This window comes from Phoenix dactylifera, chromosome 15, assembly GCF_009389715.1.
Source record: "Phoenix dactylifera cultivar Barhee BC4 chromosome 15, palm_55x_up_171113_PBpolish2nd_filt_p, whole genome shotgun sequence".
Taxonomy (NCBI): domain Eukaryota; kingdom Viridiplantae; phylum Streptophyta; class Magnoliopsida; order Arecales; family Arecaceae; genus Phoenix; species Phoenix dactylifera.
In genome coordinates this window covers 10,364,037-10,390,206 of record NC_052406.1, presented here as the reverse complement: position 1 = coordinate 10,390,206, position 26,170 = coordinate 10,364,037, and the positions used below count along the sequence as shown (strand labels likewise).

General features: G+C 39.1%; 3 protein-coding genes across 4 annotated transcripts; 2 read left to right on the top strand and 1 right to left on the bottom strand.

Moving 5' to 3' along the window:
* Nucleotides 1-584: 584 nt before the first annotated feature.
* LOC103705844 (proline-rich receptor-like protein kinase PERK9) lies at nt 585-6,802 on the top strand. Its single transcript, XM_008789725.4, has 8 exons — nt 585-2,864; nt 3,018-3,431; nt 3,557-3,643; nt 3,755-3,825; nt 3,921-3,997; nt 4,126-4,273; nt 6,151-6,312; nt 6,406-6,802. The coding sequence occupies exons 1-8, from the start codon at nt 1,586-1,588 to the stop codon at nt 6,604-6,606; spliced, it is 2,439 nt and encodes an 812-aa protein (XP_008787947.1). The 5' UTR covers nt 585-1,585; the 3' UTR covers nt 6,607-6,802.
* A 3,611-nt stretch (nt 6,803-10,413) lies between these two features.
* Nucleotides 10,414-16,207, top strand: LOC103705843 (39S ribosomal protein L41-B, mitochondrial-like). 2 transcript variants are annotated; one of them, XM_008789724.3, is made up of 4 exons: nt 10,414-10,504; nt 14,471-14,623; nt 15,084-15,148; nt 15,815-16,207. In XM_008789724.3, exons 2-4 carry the CDS (start codon nt 14,479-14,481, stop codon nt 15,902-15,904), a joined length of 300 nt encoding a protein of 99 aa, XP_008787946.2. In that variant the 5' UTR covers nt 10,414-10,504; nt 14,471-14,478; the 3' UTR covers nt 15,905-16,207. The 2 variants fall into 2 exon arrangements, with proteins under 2 accessions (XP_008787946.2, XP_017697930.2); XM_017842441.3 differs by having other exon boundaries at nt 10,415-10,504; nt 14,476-14,623.
* A 526-nt stretch (nt 16,208-16,733) lies between these two features.
* Nucleotides 16,734-25,766, bottom strand: LOC103705842 (ATP synthase subunit O, mitochondrial). The gene is made up of 6 exons (XM_008789722.4): nt 25,562-25,766; nt 25,126-25,176; nt 23,530-23,773; nt 22,141-22,253; nt 17,869-17,955; nt 16,734-17,207 (listed from the first exon to the last, which is right to left on the bottom strand). The coding sequence occupies exons 1-6, from the start codon at nt 25,688-25,690 to the stop codon at nt 17,076-17,078; spliced, it is 756 nt and encodes a 251-aa protein (XP_008787944.2). The 5' UTR covers nt 25,691-25,766; the 3' UTR covers nt 16,734-17,075.
* Nucleotides 25,767-26,170: the final 404 nt, after the last annotated feature.

The following is a 26,170-nucleotide window of genomic DNA, read 5'->3' as shown; positions in this document are numbered from 1 at the left end:
ATAAAGAAATATGATTTATTATTATATTTATATTTTGAGCTTAACTATCTAACCACATAAACTCAACTTATTTTTATATGAAATGTATCAATATTTGAAAAAAAATATTATCAATATTTATATTTAACTATGGAATTTAAAACCTTTTTTTTTTATTTCCCTCTCCCACTGGCTTCAAGTAAAAGTTTGAAGTACCAAACTGGCCGGATAGTGACAAATGGCAATGTAGAAGTAAAATAAGTATTAAAAAAAAAGGTCGATCTGGAAATTTGATTGGGAAACTGATAAAGAAAAGATAGAAAAATAAAATAAAATTAAAGGAAAGCAGTAGTATTTATATGCTATTTTGAAACTCGAATATTTATATTCACTAAAAAAAAAAAAAAACTTGAATGTTTGCCACGCAACTGAGCGGATCAATAAGAAGCTACTACGAATTTTAGACATGGACATTAAAAAGGAGGATTAGATTTCGTTACGCGGTGTGAGTGCGCGCGCGCAAAAATGGAGAGGATCAGGAGGTAAGCTCACAGGATGAGTTCTCACATCTTCTTCAGGCAAAATAAAAATATTAGGGTTTTGAGAGATAGGTTTAGTTATATTGGGGTGAATCGGGCGGACATTCGATGGCCTGTAGCAAGCCTAGCTCGGGGTTTCGTTAAATTCTCGCTTCCGTCGCTGACAATGGGACGAGCCGACTAACTTTTCATTACTTTGTAAGATATTCTTATGGAGGGCAGTATAAAAGCTGGTCTTTGTTTTCCCAACAGAGTTCTCATCCTCCCCAAGAACAACCCGGACAGCTCAGTGGTCGTTGTCGCGTTCCCCTTAGAGCCCCGGAGGAAGGTAGGAGAGAGCACGAGAGGTGAAGGAGAAGAGGTTGCGAGGTGTGTCGCTTTTCTTCAGTTCTCGAAAATTTGGATCTTTTTTTTACTGGCATTTGGTCGCATTTGGGCTGGCAGGTTTGGGGAGATCGGTTTGGACTTTTTTATGATCTTGGTTTCTCTAAAGTTTGCATTTTGGCGTGGATTTTCTGAAAAAAGTGGGATCTTGGGGGGTTCTTCAACAAAAAGTTGAGATTTTTGGGGGAAGGGTTCGCCATTTGGCGTCTTAGAATGTGGTGCTGAGTTTTTGTTTGAAGATTTGGGTTTAGTTCAGTTTTGGGTCCTTGAAATCTTCGACAATGGAGTTGTAGTCAGGAAAAAGACAGCTTGAATATTTGGATCTCATCCAGAAAGTTTGATTTCATGAGTTTTTGGACTGTTCCCGATCGGGCCTTGTGGGAAAAAGAGGGGATTTTTTTTTTTTGAGCTTTTAGAAATTTTTGATTCCTGCACTGATTTGGATTATATTTGTAAAGGGAGGTATATTTAGAAGTTTGATTAGATGCCGTAAAGTATTGAGGATCTCTGGGTGCTGCTCATTTTTTGATCTTGTGAAAAGGAGGAAGCTTTGGAGTTTCTTTCTTTGTAAAATGGGAGGATTTTGATTTTGGCCACGGTCTTTTGAGTTCTTTAGGAGTGCTTATGGATCATTTGGGATTTTACTTGAAGGGGAGGAAGTAGGGGCTGAAACTTGGTGGATTATGGCCTCCTTTCCTATACTCTCTCCATCAGTGCTCCCACCATTGCCGCCTGCCTTCGCTCCACCACCGCCTTCTTCCACTTCTCGTCCTCCTGCTGGTTCTCCACCACCGATTTTTCTACCCAATGTCACCTCTGAACCACCGACATCATCAAATGCACCACCTCCGGCGACTTCCCCTCCCCCTCCGCCTGCCTCTTCTCCACCACCGCCTTCTTCCACTTCTCATCCTCCTGCTGGTTCTCCACCACCGAATTTTCTACACAATATCACCTCTGAACCACCGACATCATCGAATGCACCACCTCTGGCGACTTCCCCTCCCCCTGCTTCCACTGCCCCTCCACCTTCCCCTCTTCCTTCGCCGCCGCCATCTCTTCCATCTTCCCCACCGCCAGCTTCCCCTCCACCTGCAGCCTCACCACCCCCGCCTGCTGCCACTTCCCCTCCACCTGCAGCCTCACCACCCCCACCTGCTGCCACTTCCCCTCCACCTGCAGCCTCACCACCCCTACCTGCTGCCGCTTCCCCTCCACCTACTGCTGCTTCCCCTCCACCTGCTGCCGCTACTCCGCCGCCACCGATAGCATCGTCTCCTCCACCTCCTGCTTCTTCCCCACCTCCGACAATATCTCCTCCGCCACCTGCAGCTTCCCCTCCACCAACTTCCTTACCTTCATCTCCTCCACTAACTCCTAATTCACCTCCACCATCTTCCGGCCCTCCACCTGAAATTGTCCCGCCACCATCGCCTTCCAGGTCTCAACCACAACCGCCGCCATCGGATTCATCTCCACCATCCCCATTGGCTAAACCACCCGAGAGTTCACCTTCACCACCAGTTCAACAGTCACCTCCTCCTTCTGGACCCCCAAACCCACGTTCTGATCCATCAGCACCACCACCTAAAGGCCGACCACCTTCTACTCCTTCTCCCTCTTCTCTCCCTTTTCCTCCTCCAGACATTTCTTCTAGTGATGCAAGCCCATCTACCCCGGCTTCACCCTCTCTTCCCGCTCCTCCTGGTAGTTTACACTTACACCCTCCTACTATGCCATTAGAGAAACCCAATCCGAGTTCATCACAAGGGGGTGGCAACTCTGGAGGAGGTGGTGGGATTAAAGCTAGTACTGCAGTACCTATTGCTGTGGTATCCGCTCTTCTGATACTTAGTTTAGTAGTAGCTACTATGTGGTTCATGAGGAAACGTAAAAAGAAGATCGGTGGATATAACGCAGGGCTTGTCCGGCCTTCGCCATTTGAATCTTCAGAAATGTCAGGTAACACCTATAACTTTCCTATGTCATTTTTTAGCATTTTATTTTATTATTGTCCTAGAAGTATTGCTAGAAAACTTACCAAGAAAATGTTTGTGCATTATCATGCCATTATGGCTATTTAATTAGCAGTGTTTACTTACTTTTTCTCATTAGATGCGTCCCATCCAAGATCCCCATCAGCTCCTCTAGTATATCACCATCGTACTGGAAGTCAAGGAGCATTCATAAATTCACCATCTGAAGCAGGGTTGGGCAATTCAAAATCATTTTTCACATATAAAGAACTGTATGAGATAACCAATGGCTTCTCGACCCAGAATATTTTAGGTGAAGGTGGATTTGGTTGTGTTTACAAAGGATGCTTACCAGATGGAAGAGAAGTGGCTGTGAAACAACTCAGAGTTGGTGGTGGACAGGGCGAGCGCGAGTTCAAAGCTGAAGTTGAGATTATCAGTCGTGTGCACCACCGCCATTTGGTTTCACTTGTAGGGTACTGCATAGCAGAGAACCAAAGATTGCTTGTCTATGATTATGTGCCTAATAATACACTTCATTATAATCTTCATGGTAAGATGCAACTTTCGCAGTGTGCTCCTTTTATAAAAGTAACTGATCCTTGTTTGAGATTGATGGAATTTTCATTTCTCACATTATGCAAAAAACTTCTGTTGATTATGAATTTGCATGTGCAGAGGAAGGAAACCCGGTTATGGATTGGTCGACCAGGGTTAAGGTTGCAGCTGGTGCAGCTCGTGGAATAGCATACCTGCATGAGGATTGTAATATTTCCCTAACAATGTGCTTTTGACATATTTACCATCATGAATAGGTATTTATTAATTACTGGTCGCTTGTTTATTTCTCTTGGCCTTTTTATTGTTTTTTGTTAGGTCATCCCCGGATAATTCATAGAGATATAAAGTCCTCGAACATTCTATTGGATAATAGCTTTGAAGCTCAGGTCAGCCTCAATATAAGACTGTGATCTGTGAAATATATTCTTGATACTCATTATACTTTTCTTACTCTTGTGATTAACTCATCTTTATGACCTAGGTTTCTGACTTTGGGCTCGCAAGGTTAGCTATGGATGCTTGTACACATGTTACTACTCGTGTGATGGGAACATTTGGGTAGGTGAAACACGTACAATGGTATTTTTGCTACATGCTGAGTGGAGGAAACCTATTCCATAAAGGTTTCATCTGAATTTTATGATGCTTTTGGCTTAAGACAAACTGAACTTATTTTGTCCTTGCAGGTATTTGGCTCCAGAGTATGCATCGACTGGCAAGTTGACTGAGAAATCTGATGTTTATTCTTTTGGGGTTGTGCTCCTTGAGCTTATTACCGGACGAAAACCTGTTGACTCATCACAGCCTTTGGGTGATGAGAGCCTTGTTGAGTGGGTAAGCTAGAATGGTGAAGTATTGACATTTATCATACCGTATTGTAGAAACACATCGTGCTATGGCCTCATTTTTTGAGAATACATTGGTAATGCCACCACAGAGGTTTGAACCCTAAACCTCTCGCTTGAGCGAAGAGAGGGATGCAGACTACTGGACTAAAGTCATGCTGGCTCATGCTGTGGTTTCGTGAACCCTTGAAATCCACTTAATAAAATGATATTTTTAATATATTTTCACATAAGTTTTATTTGTAGTTTGAACCTAATTAATGTGATTTAGCATCTACGTGTGTCTGGTTTTTTCTAGTAGGGTTATTTTTAACTCTTGATATCAGATCCAAACAATCATTTGATCCTCATTTCCTTCTGTCCGGCCATCTCTCTCTCTCTCTCTCACTCGCTCACCCCCCCCCCCCCCCTTCCCTTCTCCTATTTCTGCTTTTTTCTGTCAATCGCAAGTCAATCTTTCACTTACATATAGATATAATTTAGTTTTTAAGTTCTTCATCAGTGTTATCCTTTGAAAGGTTCGCAAAGTTTCAGCAGATCAACAAGCTCATGTTGGATAAATCCCTTCCCTGGACCTTGAAGAAATTACATAAAATCTATGATCGTAGCCTCATAGGTTGATAGATGACATTAAACTAGTTGTGCATTTCAGAATGTCAGTGAAAGAAGAGAGCATGAGGCTGGCAATGTCCTTGTCTGATTGGATTGACATATTGTTTCCTTGGCACCAAAAATTGAAAAGAATTTTCCTGGGCACCAAAACATGAAATTAAGGAGACTAGGTTCTTGTTCTTGGAAGCAATTAGGATAGTTTTCCAATACCTTTGGGGATGAGGATGAGGACTTTTGTTTTATTTGATGAATGTTAAAGTTTTGATGATGGATGATTAATTTTAGAGTATGCGATGTGAACATTATGGTATTGAATATGGATTGTGGTCTATGTATTTCAGTAATGAGCAATTGATGGATTTCTGGATTTTAATATTATTTTCTGAAGGATGGGCTATTTTACTGTGATAACTCACTATACTTTATGAATGTTCTTTTACTTATATCCATATAATTATATCTATATATCTATATATCTATATATATGTATATATGTATGTTTGTTTGTTTGTATGTGTGTATGTATGTATGCATGTATGTATGGTTGCATCCTATCCGATCTGTAGCATATTTTTTCAAGATTTGCTATATCATCATATTAATATTCTGCTGTATCTATATCCATGTCCATGTTTCATCGGCAATAAGGTTACTAATAAGCTAATCACAGGTATCAACTAACGTTAAGACCATGTAGGAAAATAGTTTGATTGGAGATTAAGATGTGAAATATGATCAGGTAAATCAGCTTATCTGATGTAACTGTATCCTAGGTTGAGATGGAGCTCATAATAGAGGATGAATAAAATTTTCTTACAATTGACATTGGACATTTTCTATAATTTTTGACACCAGGGTCTGCATCACTGGTTTGAAACATAACACTTATAGCTTAGGCTCCGCATCCCACTCGAGAGCTCTGCAGTGTTTTTAGGCTTTTAGCTTTGCAACACCATAAACTATGCATGGATAAAGTTTTTTTTCTTTGTAAATATATATATTTTCTCTTCCTAAGCAGCAAAGTTTGCTACTACAGAAGATGATTGGAATCTTGTAAACTGAGCAAATCTATGGCGGCATGCAATGTTAAAAATCCTTGACACCCATTCTCCACTCCAATGAAAATACTGCCCATAAAAAGTCCTGCCCAAGCATGCCACTTCTCATTCGCACTCTAGTTTCATCAGATTTTCTAGCTTACCATTATTCAAAATGATAGCCTTTGATTAATTAACTGCAAACGCGACATTTCAGGCACGACCGTTGCTGAGCCATGCACTCGAAACTGGAGATTTTGAAGAATTACCTGATCCTAGGCTTGAAAAGAACTATAACCAAAGCGAGATGTTTCGTATGATTGAAGCAGCTGCAGCATGTGTCCGCCACTCAGCAGCAATGAGGCCTCGAATGAGCAAGGTACTAATTTCAATCAACAGAATCAAGATTCTTATTTGTGAGAGGAACATTATATTTACTTCACATGCTATTTTAACCTATTCTTATCTCCAGGTTGTGAGAGCCCTTGATAGCTTAGCTGACATCGACCTTAACAATGGTGTTAAACCGGGTCAAAGTGAACTCTTCAATGCACCACAATCAGCTGAAATCAGACTATTTCAGAGGATGGCATTTGGTAGCCAGGATTACAGCACTGACTTCGGCCAAACTAGTTCCGGCCAAGCTAGTTGGAAGAGTCGATCAGAGTTGTAAACAGGTTACTTTTTGGCCTTACCATCAAGACTAATTTCTTTTTCCTCTTTTTTCCTTTTTGTGTAGTTATTCTTTTATACAGAAATAGGGATCTTTGTCTCATGGATTTGTTCCCTATTCTTTCTATAGTGAAATAAACTATGGCTTTTAAATTTTGATTAAAGTTAGGAGGTGCCTTTAGTGCCTCTATCTATAATCTCTTCTTCAATTCCTGATACTACATTCTGAAAGAGGCAGCTAAGCCTTGTCTGCATGACGTATTGCCGGCTGCAATGCCAGAACTTGAACTAACAGTTTTTGGATCTTACCGCTGTGCTCAATCTTTGGTGTTCGAGTAAAGCGGTTTGAATTCTTCGGCCTGCATGGGAATTTTCAAAGGGTTTTATCAGAAGTTTTGAAGGGTATGCATGCGAATAAGCCCTCAGATTAAGGAAAAAGTTGAATACTCCGGCGTCCTATGAATACTGCTATCGTTTCAATTGGCCGCCGACTCTTCGCTAAAGCGTTCTCCTTTTAGAATTTTTACTGGTTACATTAAAGGTGACCCTGCACTCCTGCCTTACTTTTTTGATATTATTTCTCTTGTTCATGTTTCCATATGGGGCTGCTCGACAGCTTGATCCTCTGCCTCAAAAAATGAATGTGGTTTCCTATGTTAAAATCTTGTTGCATGAGCTTAAAGTGCATAATGTTAAAGATATAGTTCATCATCAACTTTTCTATGTTTCACGGGATTAAATACATGTCCGGACGGATCCTTCTATACTCCTTCGTTCAAGTTCTGACATCCTCGTCAGGCTAAGCATTCAAATTTGATGATAAGCACTATGATCGGTCCGTGGTTAACTTCAATAAGCCTGTGCTGCAGTTTTCCTTAGTTCACGTGGGCTATGGGTTGGGTCCGCTCTGATTTCATTTATAACAACTCAGGATTCCGCCTAAAAAAGGTTAATCAGAAGGTATTTTTTGAATTTCTTAATTTTGTATAAGTATCCAAGATTTCTTTGGTGAATAATCGATATGGAACTAAACACGCCCGCATGAATCCTCACAAAAGGTTTTTCTTTGAGTTTGACTAATAATCTACAATCGGTTTGGGTGGCTAGGCTCGGTGTCTCTTTACCTCAAATGATTAGTGCTAACCCTTCAGCTTAGAATCTCATTCTCGGGATTCCTGCAATCATATGCAAGTATAGACACTGATGGACTTCTATTCACATGACAAATAGGTGTCACTTCTTGCTGTGTTTTGGTATCATTTGGTTGTGGCCCTTGTGGGTTTTGGAGGCCAGAAAAGTGATATGAAAGTAGGCAAAAGGAATGGAATCCTTGCAAGCAACACAACAATAGGCCTTTTGCCTTTGGAGCAACGAAAGCTGATTTCCAGCTTCTCACACAAAAAAGAAAAAGAAAAAAAGAAACACCACACCAACTTTTGCTCTACGAGACTGAGATTGCCAAGCAGCCAAAGAGTTGAAAAAAGAATATTGTGTGATGTCTGAACATTATGAGTAATGCTATGCTCACACTAACCTCCATGATTTTTTCTCAAAACCATTTTACCGTTTGTCGACAATTCTTGTATCCAGGTAATGTACTGCAACCATCGTAGACATGAGGTCCTTCGTGGAAGCTGCATAACATTTTCCCCCTAGAGAAAAGGAAGGTTCGAAACATCCATTGCCGTTTTCTGCCACTGAAACCAAGTCCCCATAGCAAGAAAGCCAAAGCCAGTTAATAACTTCCCCATCCTCACTTGAACTTGGCCTTTGATTTTTTTTGTCATAGGGCTCCCTACCTGAACCTAATATATCTCTAAGGTTGCCAACCTGACCTGACCAAATATGAACAATATTTGCACAATGAAGCTAAACCCAAATGCGAACCTCATTTGACCCAAATCCAACTTGACTCCACCTAACATGGCCAGCCCTATTTGTGCTCAAGTTACACTAGTCTCTGGGTAATTGCGTTCATTTTCCGGTCAAATTGGATCGAGGTCACCGCCGTGGCCGGTTGGACCTTCCGCTATCAAAATTAAGAACATAGGTTGCATCTTGCTGTTCATTGCAAACTCAAAGTCCAATGGTTAGGTTACTGTGATCTCATATCTTCTTTGATCTATTAATTGAACTAACCATTAACAACATCCTTGAAGATTGAGGAAAATTCCACATATTTATCACATCCACACATCATTTTTAGCCTTTTCTGATCTATTGGTAATGCCAAAACACCCCTGATGACAAACAGGTAGGCTTGGAAGTTGGAAGAGTCAAATAAAGCGATACTTTTTTCTGAGGCAACTCAGATGAAGCAATACTTAAAGCCGTGCCACTCTTTCTTAAAGTCACCTCCACAACTAAGCCTTTAGCCTTAAAAAGTTGCGTTCCACCTTAGCACTTTCTGAGCGATGGCTTTCCAGTGTTTCCTTTTTCATTCTTCTTGCTTTCCTTCAGTCTCTCATAACTAATGTCCAACTTTCTAATTTTGTTGGCCGCATCCACACCCGTTATGTATGAGCCGCCATTGCACCCAAAAAAATAAAAATAAAAGAACCAATGTCCAACACCTTCGAGGAGTGCAGCCTCTTTGCCGTGGACTGTGTCGTGGCATGCTGTTGCTGCCATTGCTTGCTCCTCCAAATCATAGCATTCCTCTTCATCGGATTACAGCAGAGATTAATGGCAGTGAAGTGGAAGAAAATCGTGCTGTAAAAGCTCTAAAAGAGATCGAAGAAATATGAATATGTGACTGGAGAGAGAGATGAGTTTGGAGATGGCAGAGGTATTTGGAGTTCGAGACGTGCATGATCTTATTATTGAAGAGAAGCTTTGGGGGGGGGGGGGGGGTTTAATAGGAGCTCTTTCTTTGGAGAGGCTGACAAGATGTGGGAGGAGTTTGTTATTCCCAAATTATTTGAATGAATGAATCCATCGAGAATCCAAGTCCATTTTATGATGAATTTGGAAAACACAGGCATTGAGTTTTGAAGAATTTTCTGACACCTTTGTGATCTTAGTAGCTCAGGAGCATGCATGATCAGGTGCAGATGTGGCATGGTCAGGCATAGTTCAAGTGCGTGATTGGGTGCAACTTGTGGCTTTGTCAGAATCGATTAATACTCATCTAGTGCGACGCATGATCAACCCGGCATGAAAATGATCATAGGATTTGGATCTAGACCTAAGCAGGATAAGCTCAAGGTGGTCTTATAGATCCCTTCTCGCCCTCATATTCGATTCGATATGGTAATATTATTCATGTGGAGCGTCGAACATGAAGTAGAGTTATTAAACCAAAACACGCATCCAAATCATTTCGTGAGAGCATCGAATCCTCTACAATCTTAATCATAAGAAATTCCTCCAATCAAGGTCGATTTTTAATGGACATGCAACATTGAGCCACATCCAAGTTGTGAGCGATATCTTTGTATCACTAGTTGTAAAAAAATTATACATTCAAGGGATATTCTAAATTTTTTATCTGGCTCTACAACTTATATAACTTTGGTCTTCTGTCTAATACTCTAATTCACTCGATATATTGGTCAATTCAAAAAATTAGAAAAAAGAATTCTTAAATAGCTTCTTTTGTGGCTACTTATTTTTGACCTGCTAAAATCTGTGAGGCAGAAGACAACTAAATTAGGCTTACAACTTGCTTTGTAATTGATCAAGTACTTGGGACACTAAGGTTTATCCCAACCAGATTAACTGAGGTACTTCATCCGCAGAACATCGTAACGATCAACTAACATGTTGCCATGTGGCCTTTCCGGTTCATAAAAGACAACCCCCCCCCCCCAACCGCCGCCGCCAATCGTTTCGGCGCCTTCGTGCTCTCCTCCCGATCCGCCCGCGCTCCTCGCCCTCCTCCTCCGACCCTCTCTCAGGTGAGATCTTTTCTCTTCTCCTCTTCTTCTTTCTAAAATAGATTGAGAGTTTGAAACCCTAGTTTTTGCTCATGGATCCATGCAACCGTGGAGCTACACTGCTCCGCTAGCTTTATTCCCGCCACCATCTCCGCCCCCGGCCCCTCCCCGGCCGCCAGTACAGCCGCTATAGGAAGGCCCTTCCCCTCTCAGGAATCGATTCTTGGACAAAGAAGCCGCTCTTTCTTCGTCTGCATGCTTTTCCTCGCCATTGGGAGGAGTATCTGCGGGATTTCTCTTCTAGCACTGCTTTTTCTTTTCTTCTTCTTCTTCTTCTTAGTCTTCTCCTTCTCCTTTTCTTCTTCTTCGTGGATGTATGTCTAGAATTGAGGCGATGATGATGGGTGACGAGTTAAGGGTTCTTCTTGTTCTCCTCCTCCTATTTTTTGCTGTGCGTGTATTCTTTTCTAGCAATAGGCGAGGCAGCTCTGGAATGTCTGCCGTTCCAGAGACAACCGACCTGCAGACATTGCTAGCTGGGCGGGTCATCGGAGAAGAAGAAGACGAAGAAGAATAAGAGAAGCAATGATCTTTCCATCTCATTGAATCAAGAATCCCCTCTGAGCCTTAGAACCTTAGGTCTCCGGCTGGTGTTTTTTTTTTCTTTCTTCACGGTTGGCTGGTGGTCTTCTTCTTCTTCTTGGAGGGTGATGGCCGTGAAGTTGTGCTTCCTTCTCTCATTCTTCTTTTCTTTTTTCTTCTCACTGGATTTTGCTCCTCTTCTTGGTGTCTGGTCCTATATGAGGAGGCTGTGGTGAGGATTTTGCTACATTGTTGCGTGGGAAAATGGCTTTTCTAAACGGTGAGGCAATCTTGGACGGTCGTTTCTTGTTCTTGTGAAGACAACAGTTTGCAGCCGTTTCAATCTGAGCCTCCTCTTCCTCTTCTCTGCTTTTCTAGTTTCTGGTTTTTTTTAAGAAAAAAGAAATCTTGTCATGCTTTCTCTTTTCTCCAGCTGAGCATAGTAACACAACCAGCAATTGGGAAAGCAATTCAAATAACTCACCAGATGTTTTCCTTACTGGTTTGGATAAGAATGGGTGGTTTAGAATTATGATGTTGTTTTTGTGGATTAGAAATGTGCTACTGGTGTTTTTTTCATGTGCATTTACTGTCTTGGGTTGGACCTGGGCAGGGTTTCTTCTGGGCATTGTGTTTTTCCGCCATGACCCTACAAAAAATTGTTGGCTGTACTCGGTAAAATTTTACCTTCTGATGAGAGCCTGTTTGTTGGAGTTAGATGTTATGACCTTCTTATAAATCATATTTAGTTTTAGATATTACAGAAACAACTTAAAATATGCAGGCTTGGTAATTTGATAGAAGTCCATTTAGCCTAGGACATTTGACAGAAGTCCATTTGGCCTAGCCCTATTCAACCCGATAACCTGAACTGAAGTGAATTTCTCGTGTCGGTTTGAATCAATTTTTATAGATGGTTGGTCTGGTTTCAATTATAGGAAATTGATTTAAATCGGTTCGGTTTCAAGAGTAATTCTAAACCGTCCTGCCCCGAACTATGCACATCCCTACTCTCTACCTTCCACTGTTCCATGAGACACCGAGGAACAAAAGTTTTCGAAACCCTAATCTCACAGCTTCCGAGGTAAATCAAACCAATAGGGTTTCTATCACAGTTATATCTTCACTTCACTTCTTATTATCTTCATCTTCTAATGCTTTTCTTAGTTCTAAAATATGATTTTGTCCTTATCATGGTACTAGTGTCATTCGATGAATTGTTTTCTTGTTTTCTCATTTTCTCTACCCTTTCGATGTAATTATTTCTAATGTAGTCTTAGTATTTTTGAATCTTGTGTGATATTATTGTTTTCTTGATTTGATCTTGAGTTTCCAAGATCAGTCATAGACCATTATGTGCTGTTTGTGCTCTGAAATTTTTAATTTTTATACTAAGTTGGTAGAATATTATTTGAATCTGAAAAGTTGCCCATTTTTGTGGTGAGATGTGACTGTTTGAAAATGTTTATCTTGATCTTTAGTGATTTGGCTGAATTAATCCAAGAAATATGTGAGGATTAGACGAATAAGAAAATGTTGCAAATTTCATGCTTTTGAGTATAGCACCAATGATGATACTGATCCTACCGAAAACATTAGGAAGAAATGTTTCATTCCGATGCAGTGGGTGGTTTCTCCCATCATTCGCGGTAGAACTTTCATCTCCAAAATAGTTTCATCCTTATAAAATGCTTTATATGCTACCATATCGTGGTCATTGAATGCCTAGGTTTGCATTTTGCAACATGCTTGCTTCCTTTTTAAACTTATATGCTTATTGTTAGAAGGGTTTTTCATGGATAAATTTTTTTTCTTAGTCTAGCCTCCTTCATGTCACCTTCTCTTTTACATGATTCCTTTCATTGCACCAGAATCCAATTTGTCATTGACGTATATCAATTCCTATTCCTCTCATGTTGGCCACATGTTTAGCCAATGACATTATATCCAGGGATGTGTCATCTACTTATAACTTCCACCAAAACTACATTGATAATGCACATATCACATAGGATGTCAAATAAAGTGTTTTTTATTTATTTAATTCATGTAGTCACGAACCTTGACACCGGTATATCAATTAGAAAGGGGTAGCATGTGGGAATAGGGTAGTCATAATCAGGACATGAGTTCCTCATATGGACAGCCTTTCTTATACAAAACCAAGTTCTCTGTGTACTTCTTAATTGCAAAATTATGAATTTATAAATCCTGTTCTTTTGGATTTTTCTGCATCATGAAGAAGCCAATGATAAGTTCTTTCAGTCTTAGTGTAGCCACTTTGGTGACTGGCGAACCACATCATCCTGAACTAAATCCAGTTAAGTAGTTTGTGCAACTTTTTTGTCCTTTTGGCCCTATGTAGCTTCAGGTAAATATGTAAAAATTCCTTCATCAACATATGAACAGAAAAAATGATCACATCATCTCCATGTTGTACCTAGCTAGAATAACCTACTAGCGAAACAGTTATATGGCTATTTGTACCATGGCCCCCAGAATTAAAATACTAAGAAGACAATGGACCCTCTTGTCACAATCTTCATGCAATCTGAAAAAAACTAGGGGAATTCCATTAATTAACAGGAAACTATGAGCTAATCTGAAGTGACTCCAGAGCCAAGTTTGTCTGCAACAGATAAGAAAGTCCAATTCCGCATAATTATAGGCCTTATTCAAGTCAATTTTAACAAGATGGCCTGCACCTTGTGGATATCGATTCTTAAAGGAAAAGGGCAGTGCAAGATAATTAAGGTTTTGAGGAATTCATGTTGTTGGTCCAACGTAACATTGTTGCAGCCTACTTTTGTTTTCCTTCCCTCATTCTGTGAGCTACCCCATGGGTGTCTGATGAGGGAGGAATTAGTTATGTATTCTTTCCCTCTCTACCTTTGTTCCTGTTTTCTTCTGAATTTATTTATTCTTGGCCTTACTAGGCTGCCCTTCGGGTGTAATCTGTTGACTGTTCTCGATCATATTGAATTTTGATGATCTTACCATCTTTTGCATCAGGGGAAAAAAGAGTTGTCCACACTCTTACCTTTTGCCCCCAAGATTTGACACATCCATACACAAAAAGAATCAAGTGTTTGTTTTCGCTAGAAAAGCACTTTGCTTTAGCATAACTTTATGAAACATTTTAGTAGCAATGTGTCATTTCATTTTTCATGTTCTTCATTCTTGTTGGTTATCCGCTATCTGTGTTCATCTTGGTTCCCAAGTCTTTCTTTCTGTTTATCATTGAAATCTTTTTCTATTTGATATTCATTATTACCTACATGGATTGACTTCTAAGTTTGTTGCATATAAACAGAAATTCACATTTGTGCTATTTATTTTCACTAAATAATCTTGTTTTCTTTTTTCTCAAACTTTGTCCTATGTTTTCTTTTGTGTGGTGGAAAGATCAGAAAATGCCATTGGGATTGATTACGGGGTTAGGGAGGGCAATGCGGAGGAAACGAACTTCATCACTAAATATATTATCTTCAAAAAGAGGGCCTCGAGACTATTACAAGGGAAAGAACTGCAAGCCCACTGGTTTCCACACTCGTAAAGGTTACCACTATCATCTTACTTCATTCCACACTTTATTTACTCGAACTTGTGTGGAAATTGAAGAATTATGCCATATAATTTGCATGCAAACAAACAAGAATGCAAAAAAAAAAAAGGTCTTAAAGAAAACTTGCAGTACGCTTAATGACTGGTCTTCTAGGATTCATTGCATTCCCCTCTTTCCAAAAATTGCCTTGACCAAGTAATTTTGCTCCAGTTCTATAGACTGTTAAAAGGTCAAGTCGTTGGTTAAAAATAGATGAACAATACCAAACGCACTTGGTGGAATTGGCCTCGTTGGCTAGGTTTAACTGGTGTCATAATTTTTTTTAGCAGAAACCTTTTTTAAAATTGTTTTCCTTGTTGTAGTCAGTAGCTTAGTTTGTGACATGAAGTCTGATTTGGAGTGAAATTTGGCAAAATATGATTTTGATTGTTTGCTGTCAATCATATTGGACAGGTGGGTACGTTGTGATGGATGAAAAGTTGCCTCGTTATGTGGTACCAGATTTGACTGACTTTAAGGTAATTTCTACGTTGCTAGCATCATAACTTATAATGGCATTATCATTTTTAAAGCCTGTAATCTGATCAAGCGATCATTTTGGGAAAGGGAAAAATTACTTGTTAGTTATTATATAAAAGCTACTTTGTATGTTATGGTATCCTGTTGTGGCTTTTTAACGTAACATATTGTTTTTGTGTTGTAGTATAATACTATTATCTTGTGTCATGCAGTACATTGAATGCCACGGTGTTGTAACTGTACATACTTGATATGGCATACAGCTAAAGCATTGCATGCAACACCAGTATATTATATCAATATACATTGTGGTGCACCAACAAAATAGCATATTACTTTACAGCACAATCACATAGTGTTCGGTAACACTAATTTAATATCCAGGTTTGAAGCTTTATCTGAAACAGCAGCAGCCCAAACTTGCTTGAGTTATGATATTAGTTTCGGCTAGAATTTTCGACCAAGTTTCTAAGATTTTGGCTGAAATGGAAGGTTTCCTGCTGGTTATTTATGACAAGATTGTACATGCAAAAGTTTTTATCATTTGTAAAAGCATCGTCATCTTGCACACGCACCGATCTCAATTAGTTCAACTTGTGACGAAATTTGGATTACCATTCTTCTTTTTTCCAATTTTTCTAATTTTGGTATATGCATCGGTGCAGCTGAGGCCTTATGTATCGCAGTGCTCGCGGGATGCATCTGCAACTTCCAACTCAGCAGACTCGGCAGGGTCTGCTAAGACAGCCGAGTAAGAGGCACGCCATGTCTGCTGCTTGCCGCTGCAGGTTCTGGGGTCGGTTGTATGAAATCCTGTCCCCACTGGAATATTGCATGGTAATGGCAGAAATTCTTGAATGGGTGGAACTAAAGTTTGAAGGCTTGCTTTTCTCTGTAGAACTAATGAAGCTCTTCAGCATGTTGGATTAGGCTTGAAGAAATTTTTCTTGTAGAATGTTAAATTGATATACTTCAAATGGCCACATGATTGCTTATTTTTAAGCCCCAATAACAATGACATTGATTGATTTAATCGTCAATTTTAGCTGGACGTTCCACCCGAGCAACCTTCTTATTAGTGTTTCGCCTGGATTCTTGGTGCTTCCTGCATTGTGACAATCTAATGCCCCACATTGGTATCAACAAATTGTGATAGGATGACTTGGTGAAAGTTGAAAGTATACACATTGGTGTTAACAAATTGTGATAAGATGACCATGTGAAACTCGAAAGTAGTATGAGACCGACACACAGTCTTTGATTTTGTCGAAGGCCACTAATGTCCAAGAAAAATGCAACGAGATAACCACTAGCATTTAAGAAAAAGGCAATGGTGCTTCGTGTCCCAACCCCCACTCATACCTTCGTGGAACTCACACAACGGTGGGACTAGTACGAGTGTACTATTCAGAATAGCTAATGCAAGAGCACTCAAATGCTGCAACGATCACGGAAAACACATGAGAGCCATCCACAGCAAATATGTCCGAGCATTATGAAACACAGCCCTCTATGAGAGCCGCCATTATCATCATCCCTATTCCCCATGATCATCTCAATATTTAAGAAGCCATCTTCACAGTCTGATAAGCAGTAACAGTTGAAGACCTGAATTACTTAACCATCCAAGAGCTCTGCAGAAATGTAATTTCGATGCATCAAATAACACCAAATTAACAGAGACATCCATGCCTGTCATCTAGACTCCTGCTAGGACACCATCGTAATACCACAAACTAATTGACAAAGCTTAACATTGAAGACCCGAGCAATAAAAAAAAAGGAAAGATTTATATAGGGCCAAGCCCTAGAAGACGATAAGAGTGCCCTTCTCTCAAAATTTTATTCCAACCAGAGAGACAAAGAAGTAATTGCAGCAAATGGTCTGCTAGTAAGTGGTCTTGCTAGTTGCTGCCAATCTCTAGGTTACTTTAAGCTGCTAAAATCTATTGGTTCCCTCAAGAACTTCTCCATTTGTTTTGCCCTTGTCTTGATCGACATGTCAAATACTTTCTGCCCAAATTCAATCACCAGTCCTCCAAGAATGCTAGGATTAATCTGCCAAAAAGCCAATAAATAAAGAAAAATAAGTTTTGTTACGCCATCTAACTCTCAATCATGTGGACCTCAAAGTCACCTGGCTATAGCTAGTAACAATACAGAAACAACAAAAATCAAATCACATCAAAAGATAGAGACAACTGATTCATGGGAAAGCCATAGAAATGACGAGCTCAACAGCCACCAAGGTCATTCATCATCCAATGTCAATGGGGTAATGGCTGCCCCTTTTCTTTTTGAAGTGGTTGCTCTGTTTAGGTCTTTAAGGGAACAATTTCAATGTCCAAGGCACATGCTTTTAAACCTTTAATTTTTCTCTTAAAATAAATAGACGGTAATTTCCTAAAATAATGTGCCACAATTTTCCTTGAGTAAATATGATATGTCATTATATGGGACAATTTTGAAACACAGTCATGCTAAAACATGCACAAATAACAGCAGAGCATGCAATACAGGAAAAACAATAAAAAAAGGAATACTTAAATAATATTTTTTTTCTTTTTTTTAAAAAAAAAGAGAGTTGCAAGCAACGAGGCTAGCAACGCTTGAAGGGAAAAAATGTTGTGTTTACTTTTCAAACAAAAGTCCAATAACCAGTCTTTGAAACTGAAAAAGGCCAACTTGTTCAAAAATTCAGTCAAGCGAATGAGAATACCTTTTGCTCAACTTTAACAGTTTTGCCTTGTCCAAGAATGTCTTGCAATGTTTGCTTCAGTTCCTTTTCCTCTTCAGCAGGAAGTGGCTGGCAGCAAGATGTAAAAAACAATTAACTTAGCTTTTGAACTGCTAAAAGGTATAACTGAAGAGACTACCAAAGCACTTGAACCAATGGCAACTATGCAGTCAGATTCACAATTTAATAAATGATTGACTTGAAGAATCAGTGGAGAGAATTTTTTTCCACTTCTTTTTGTTTAGTAATATTATAACTGTCCATCTTAACCATCCAGGCAGGTCTTGCCTAGGCGATACAGGCTGGCCAGGCACCTAGGAGGATGCCTGTAACAACTATGAATGGGGTGCCATGTGGCATCAAAGGAAAGCATAAATCCTTGGAGGAGAGAAGAAGAAGATGAAAAAGGTATCAAGAAACAAAAACAACTTCATGATATACAAAAGACAGAAAGATGAAGATGCTGAATGAGAAGAAACCAAATTAGCCCCAACAAATTTTACACAAAAGATTGATAAAAAGAAGTAATATCACACCATCCAATCTCCAAAATTCAGAAAACAGAGAAATGAGTTCGGTTTACCCATAGCACAGTCTATCTCATCTCATAAACTGTTCCAAACTGCATTATGCCGGCGCATGTCACTGACCACTCACAATGAGAGAATTTAATGCACCAAATATTTTAACTGAACTTCAACAGAAGTTGGGCCCAGTCCAGACAACATAACAGTAAAGTGAAATCAATCAGCATAGAATGAAGGAAAAATAGGTATAATAAATAATTGGCACAAAATATGCTAATTTGTCACATTCATGAAATGGTTGATGTTACATATGTCTATCATGATTTGGCTAAATTGGTCTGAACACACAAAAGTGCCAGTCTGCTTATACCGTCCATGTCAATACTGCTCTTGAAAAAAGGTACATGTCTCTGAGAAAGTCAAACTGCTAGGGGTGCAAGCTGGTCAGATAGACCCAAAATTAGACATAAATTCAACCTAATCCTGATATCTAACTGATAGGTTCTGGTATGGGCCTCAAGCCAGGATACAGCTGTCCAATTAATTTAGGAACTGGGTAATGCAAAACTATACCCGCATGAGCAACGATCTCATAAAAAATAAATACCCCAGGCTCCTTGGTTAAAAGTTCCTGACAGGCTTGCAATTGACTATGGAGTCATTGGTTGTGCCCCTAGCGTTAGGCTACGCAGCGATACCTAGGACGAGCTAACATGTACACCTATAGTCAGGGGTCAAAGCTCGTGTTCTACCAGAATTTTTTGGTTCCCATCTTAAGAAGAGTTTTGGAGTGTCCTTTCCCATGTTTTGATGGAGTCAAAAGCCCTTTCTCAACCTATGGTAGAGTGAAGTCGCCCCTGAGTGAGTCAGTGCTGGTAGGTAGAAAATGATCCAGGTGATCTGGCCGAATCCAATGGAAAATTGCAACTATGATTCGAGAGCAAAAGGCCTCTAGTCCATCTAGAATATACTCTATTGGTTCAAGCTCAGCTCAATTCTCTTGGTTGGAGGTTTAGCAAGTAATAGATTCTCTGTGAGGAGCGTTCTAGGAGTAGCAATGCCTCTACTTGATCACAAGAGGCTTTTCGAAGGGCTTGGCTTCTTGGTCTCACTTCCCTTCCTCAACCTCACCTGCTGCTTGCCCATAACCTCCTCTTCCCCACACAATGACTCCACAATGAACGTCGTCCTGACTAGCCTTTAGTGAATAAGAAGGTTAAAAACTTCACTACAACTTTTTTTACCATAAAAAAGTCGACTTCAGACAAATGGAGCAATAGATGCAGCTAACTTTAATTCGATTATTCTCAAAAAAATGATGAAGACCATCAAGAATGGCATGAAACATTACCCTTTGCTTTAAGGGCAAATCATATCTCCCTTTCTAGACTCATAGGAGCAAGATCCTTCCCTTTGTTAAGAACAAATGCCATTTTGCATGCTGAGTTGGAGATTACCCCACAACTTCTTCCGTTAGAAGATGAAAATTGTGATGATCAAAAGATGACAATAGGTTAGCACAATTAGGAGGAAACAAGCATTGAATCATTCACAGCAAGGTTTGCCATCTCGATATCGGACCCCGTACCTGTACCATCCTATTATAGTATCAGTATGCAGTTTGATACGATACAACTTGGCGTACTGAGTGCCAGTACAGTATGATATAGGATTATTGGTTCGATACCGGTATGGTACGGTATATCCGGTACAACTTGGTACCAACTAGTATGGTAAATCTTGATTCACAAAGTTACCAAGACCAGATCACGAGACTTTGATTGACCCTACCAAATTCAATAAGTAAAGATGGAATTTGGCCGACAGGCCCAACTCTAACCAGCAAGAACGAAACCTAATTTGCTAGAAAGAAATTGATAAAACTAAATCAAATCTATGTACAAATCCAACATGATATAACCATCCAACTTTTGATTTGAGAGAAGCTGGGTGGCCGTGCTAGGCTTCCCATGCCCTGCCATTGGTAACTAGGGCCAAAAAAATCGAGGGAAGAGAAGGACCTTAGCTCATCCAATTTCTCATCTAAAATTTTGATATATTACAAGTTTACAACTATACTCCCTCTAGCCCTCCCTACTACAGTTCTACCTGCCCCAAGGATCACCCTTCCTCTTCTCCTTTCTATTTGATCTTCTCCTTTCTCTCCCTCCCTTCCAAACCTCTAAATCCTCTCAAATTCTTGACTCATAATCCATGCTTCAAGTTATATGCAGCTCCAACCAGTCAAAATATTAAAAAGAGAAAAACTGATAAACCATGATGGGTGGTTTCTTCTCTCTCAAAAAGAAGGGTGGATGGATGGATTGGGAGGCAAATGTATTCAAGTGATTCAGGCCCTCATCATTCCAAGATTCACCGGAGACTTCTACCTAACGAAACTTCAATCATATTTGCACCATCTTTCATATTCTGAATCCTTTGTTGCATTCACTTTTGGCTTCTCATTTAAGCTCTATTTTTTCCATGCTTTAATTACTCATTCAATCATACTTCAAAAAAACCTTTCGATTTGAATATATATTACTCAAGATTAATTTATCAAATTAAAAAAAAAAATCATTCTTGCAGTGCTCCCAAACAAATGATGCCTTATATAAAACTTCCATAGACCAAAAAATTACATAAAAAAGTAGCTCAAAACATTTAGAAAAAAGGGTCCTCGGCTTCTAATTGATCTTCCTTGGAGACCTTCGAAGCATGTAAAAGAATATCAGTTGATTACTAATAAACACAAAAAATGAAGCAATAGAACTATAAATAGGAAAAGATGAAGGGTTCACCATGTCCAACTCAGCTAGCAAGACAAGATGGGATTATAGCAGTGGTTCGAGTGAGTGGGAGGAATGAGTGATGGGGATCTGTTTATCATGGCTAGATGAGAAAGAACAGGAAGAGAAAAATGGCGAGGAAGAAGAAAAGGAGAGAGGGCACAAGCGTATGTCTGGAAGTTGAGACTCCTTGGAAACATAATCCAGGTAGATCGTTCAGTTTAGTATGGATGTGGGGCATGGGAAAGTAAGCATGGCTCCCTAGCTTTTTCCTTTTGATTTTGATTCTATGAATCATGTCGAGTTCTGACACCCAAGTGCATCCTACACATGCATAATTGTTTGGTACCATGTTTACAAGCTAAGTTTTAACAAATATATTCATGTGAGCAGCAGCCCAAGCCATATGAGAACACTTGAAGATACCTTCCGAAAAGAAAAACAACTGATAATTACAGACAATTTAATAGTACAGCTGGCGTGAAAATCCTCATGTACATCCATATGTATGTGTGTATATTCAAAAGAAATACCTTAGAAGATTCATAAAAAATAGCTTAGAAGCACACATTTTGTTGGATACCTTGTAGCAATAAGCAGCTGTACCAGTGGTGAAAAAAGACAATATGAAAGGACATTTTAAGTCAAAATGCATGTGATTTCTTGCTTTTCCTAATTTTGCTTATAAGCAACAACTACCATACCCATACCCATAATCTCTAGACATATAATCGCATATTTCACCACAATACGATTGTCAGTCAGAGAGTATGTTATTCAAACCAACAATGGCTTGCTAAATAAAGGGTGACGGAAATACTTTATTCATTGACTCATTTTCAGATAGAGTCTGAGCATTTCTGTTTTACCAAGATAAGTGAACTCCACATTAGCTATCATACATATAAACAGTGCATAAACTAAGAAGGTGAACTTACAATAACAGTTGTAACGATAACTTTCACTTCGCCCCTGTGTGCCATTGCCAATTCAGCAAATCTCTTAGATATACGTTCTATGTTTCTAAGTCTCCCATTATCAGCCAAGACAGCTAGCAAATATCAAAACAATGAAATCAAAAAATAGAATGTCAAAATAATGATGTAACAGAGGAGTCAATGCAATTGGGCAGTAAGAATACAGCTTGTGGTGATCAGCCAAAAGGCAACAAAGTAAAACTAATATGCTTGGATGCTCATGAATTTTAGGGGTATATCCAGCTGAGAGATACGATGTTCTACATGATAAAGTAAATACCCCAAAGATCATATAAGCATAATGAGATGCTGACATTACTCATGAGGATATGTAGAATACGAATGTAAAATAAATCAGAACATGTATATATATCACCTACCTATGCATGAAAGAAATATAAATCAATAGAATGATAACAGCATAGAGATACTCATGATGGAGAAAAGCATTTTGTATTTGTAGAGTATTCTAGAAATGATACATAACAAAATGAAGCAGGTAATAAAAAGCTGATACATGTAACCTATAATGAGGCATTTAAAAAAAGGGAAACAGAATGTTACATGACCATGGGTAGTCCATTGCAAAAGGTAAGCTATTGATATACGATAAGATTCTTTTGAGCATCCGGTTTCAAAAAGTACAAATTTTAGAAAATAGTATCCAACAGTTGCAACGGATAATGGTATACTGTATACTCTTCATATGGGCCATGCTCTAATAACATGAACCCCTTCATCTACCCAATTGTTTAAAAGGAACACTTATCAAGCCAGAATAAATTGATCAAGCAGATAAATTCGCAACTACTGCAAGCAATCAATTGACACTTCCATGCATTTGGGAAAAAAAATTATAGTCAACAGTTAGCAGTCTATCATGGTCTTCGGAAATAGGTTAAGCTTTTCTTTGCTTCAGGCAGACATAATTTATGAAACACTATAAGACACATCAATATAATACGATACAAGATCTAAACACATGCACTGGGTGTGTGCCATGCTCAAGATAAGTAGACACAGATAAAAAAAATATCAAAAATATATAAAAACTCATCCAAATATTTTTCCCAGATGAAAAATACACATCCAACAGTGATGCCTAAATGCTGTACACAAAATGTCAGATGCTAGACTGGTAGCAACACATAATTTACAGCTGTGCAGGTAATGTCATCCAAGCGTGCAAAATTAAAGCATCTTTGTAGCATAACACCAGTTAAATGAGCATATCTCACACTATAGGTTTCTTTCTGATGACACACAAATATAAAAGACATTTGCATCCAACAACCTAAATAGTCTACAGAAAAAGCAATTTCGAAAAAAGCACATTTATTTAAAACATACCCAAGAAATTATTAGTGACATCTGAAAAACCAGCTTCAGAAAATACTTCTTTTACAGCCTTTACCCTAGTCCCCCTAGGTACTGACAAATCCTTGATGAACTGTGAAAACAGAGGGCTCTTCTTGGAAGCCTCAACAATGTCAAGAATCTCGGATTCAACCTTGTCAAGCACATTTGCTTTGGAGGCTGCAAGAAACAGAGCAGATGCATAGTTTCCTGAACCACCAAACAATGATAATGGCACCTGTAATTGCATGAGAAAATCAAGAACTGAAATATAAAAGAAAAGGAAACTGCTCAAAACTATCCAAAATCATTAGACTTAAAAATTCAGAGACTATAATACAAATTCACATATTGCAATTCCTTTGATATATTATTGTAATTTGGTTGATCAATTATTGTCAGTCTGTAATCACGAAATGTGGCTGATTAATTCTTGTTATTGCATTTTGCAGTTCTATTAATGATTGACTCTATTTCTTTGTCATTCAGCAAATTAAAGCAGCATTGTTGCTCCAAGCAGGAACAATTTAAAATTGCCTCAACTTCTCAGAAACAAGGCATGAGTCTTATGAGTTCACTTGAAACTAAATAACTCAAAGCACTAGCATGAGCAAAGTGTGATGCCTTCATACTCACATCAGCAATTCCAAGTTACTATCATATATTGTTGAAAAAGGAAAAGGTTAAAAGATTAACTTTTGGTGACTTTTGTTCTCTGCTAAAAGGACAATCTAGGAACTTCCACATCCCAACTCTATGAAAGCTACATCTGTCAGCTCCTGCACCAAAGTCCACTTTCGCACTCACCCTTGTTTTGAGCACATGACTGAAGTGGTAGACTGTACCCTTAAGGAACCCTTCTTAATCCACCATATCACATATTCTCCAAAATTCAGATATACCCTTGAATACTGATGCCTTAATGTGTAGTCAAGAATTCATCTATGATATATAATACTTGGAGGATAGCAAATTGGTTATTGCTCACAATAATGTCAAGCAACCATATACTGTAGTCAAAGAGTAAAATCATAAATAGCCAATTTGAAAGTTTCTGATAATTGGGGAAATGTATTTGACAGCACTGCTTTCTTTTAAAACGCATGAGGAAAGCAAGTCAAATGCTTTACTATGCAGGTCTGAGATGGAAAGCCATGAAACATCAGCAATAATATTCTCTCTGTCCGAGTTGATTTGACAAGAAAGCAACCGGTCTACTTCATGGACCTTTTCACTCTTCAAAAACATTATGACCTCTGAATCCCATCCTAAGAGAAATGCCTGATCAGCTGCTTCTTATTCATCTGAAAGAATCTGAGAACAGATTAACCATATCTAGCCTACCCTGATGATACTCCTTCATACCTCCTTGGTTACTTTACATACATACATACACACACAATACAAAGTGCCGAATAATTCTACATACTAAATCAGAAAAAACAATTCAATCCACGAAACATGTTTTATACATGTTCTTTTGTAAAGTAAATACACACATAACAGAAAATTTGATTAGAAAGCTGAACAGAAGTATTTCATACTCTTCAATCTCAGAATATAAGGGATGTCCTAAAGAATCTCCTTTACCTTAACGTTAGCTTCGCTTGATTTTGGCTGAGTCGCAAAATTCCTCAAACACTGCAACAGGGGAATGTCATACAGTCAAATTCCACCACACATAACAGAATGAAGGTATCTCAGAACCCAAAATACAAATCGAACTTATAAACCTTCAAATTTCAGAACAAAAGAAGCAATCAAATGATGCGTATTAATCTCAAAACCAAAAGTAAATCAAAGGCATAGATTTCTTCCAGGATTCCAGAACATCAAGAATACATGATAAAAATAAATTCTAAACGGACCTAAAACCTAGAAAAACATTTTTGATCAGATGATAATGATTCCCAAACAGACGAGAAAAAAAAGAAAAGAAAAGAATCGGATGAAAGCAAACAATGGAAAGGAGGAAATGGAAGAGCGAAACAGGATCTGCGATCAAAACCCTCGCGGCTCGATTCACCTGGGAGGTGGCGATGGTTGGGTTTCCGAAGCCTCGATCGGCGGCGGCCCGAAGGGGGCGGGCGGATTCGGCCCTGAGGATCTGCTGGAAGACAGAGAAGCTGGATCTGAACCGCCCCGAAATCGCCATTCGGAGACCCTAGGTCTGTCGCAGCGGGCGGCGAGGGGATAAGAAATGAGGAGAGAAAGCGAGCGCCGGGGATCGGGAAGAGGCGGAACGATGGTGGTATTTTATATAGGTACAGAATTGGCACGTGGCAACGTTCTAATGGACCCCTATCCTCTTCTGTGAATTAAATGCCACGGCTGATCCGTTCCTCGGAGAAAATTATTCGATAGACGGACTCAACATATGACATGTTTATATGACGTATAACACGTGGCGATTTACGGAGTGCCACATTTGTTCGGTTCTATTTGAAGTCAAAATTTCGAGTCCGGTGTCTTCATTTCACCGAGCTGGCAGACGACTCTCAACCAGACCAAATCATAAACCGGTTTGTGTCATGCCATGTTGTTCTATAAAATGTTTGGATATTCATAATTATTAGCATTCAAGCACGTGAAATACACACTTGAGAATAAATAACATAAAATTTTAAATATAACA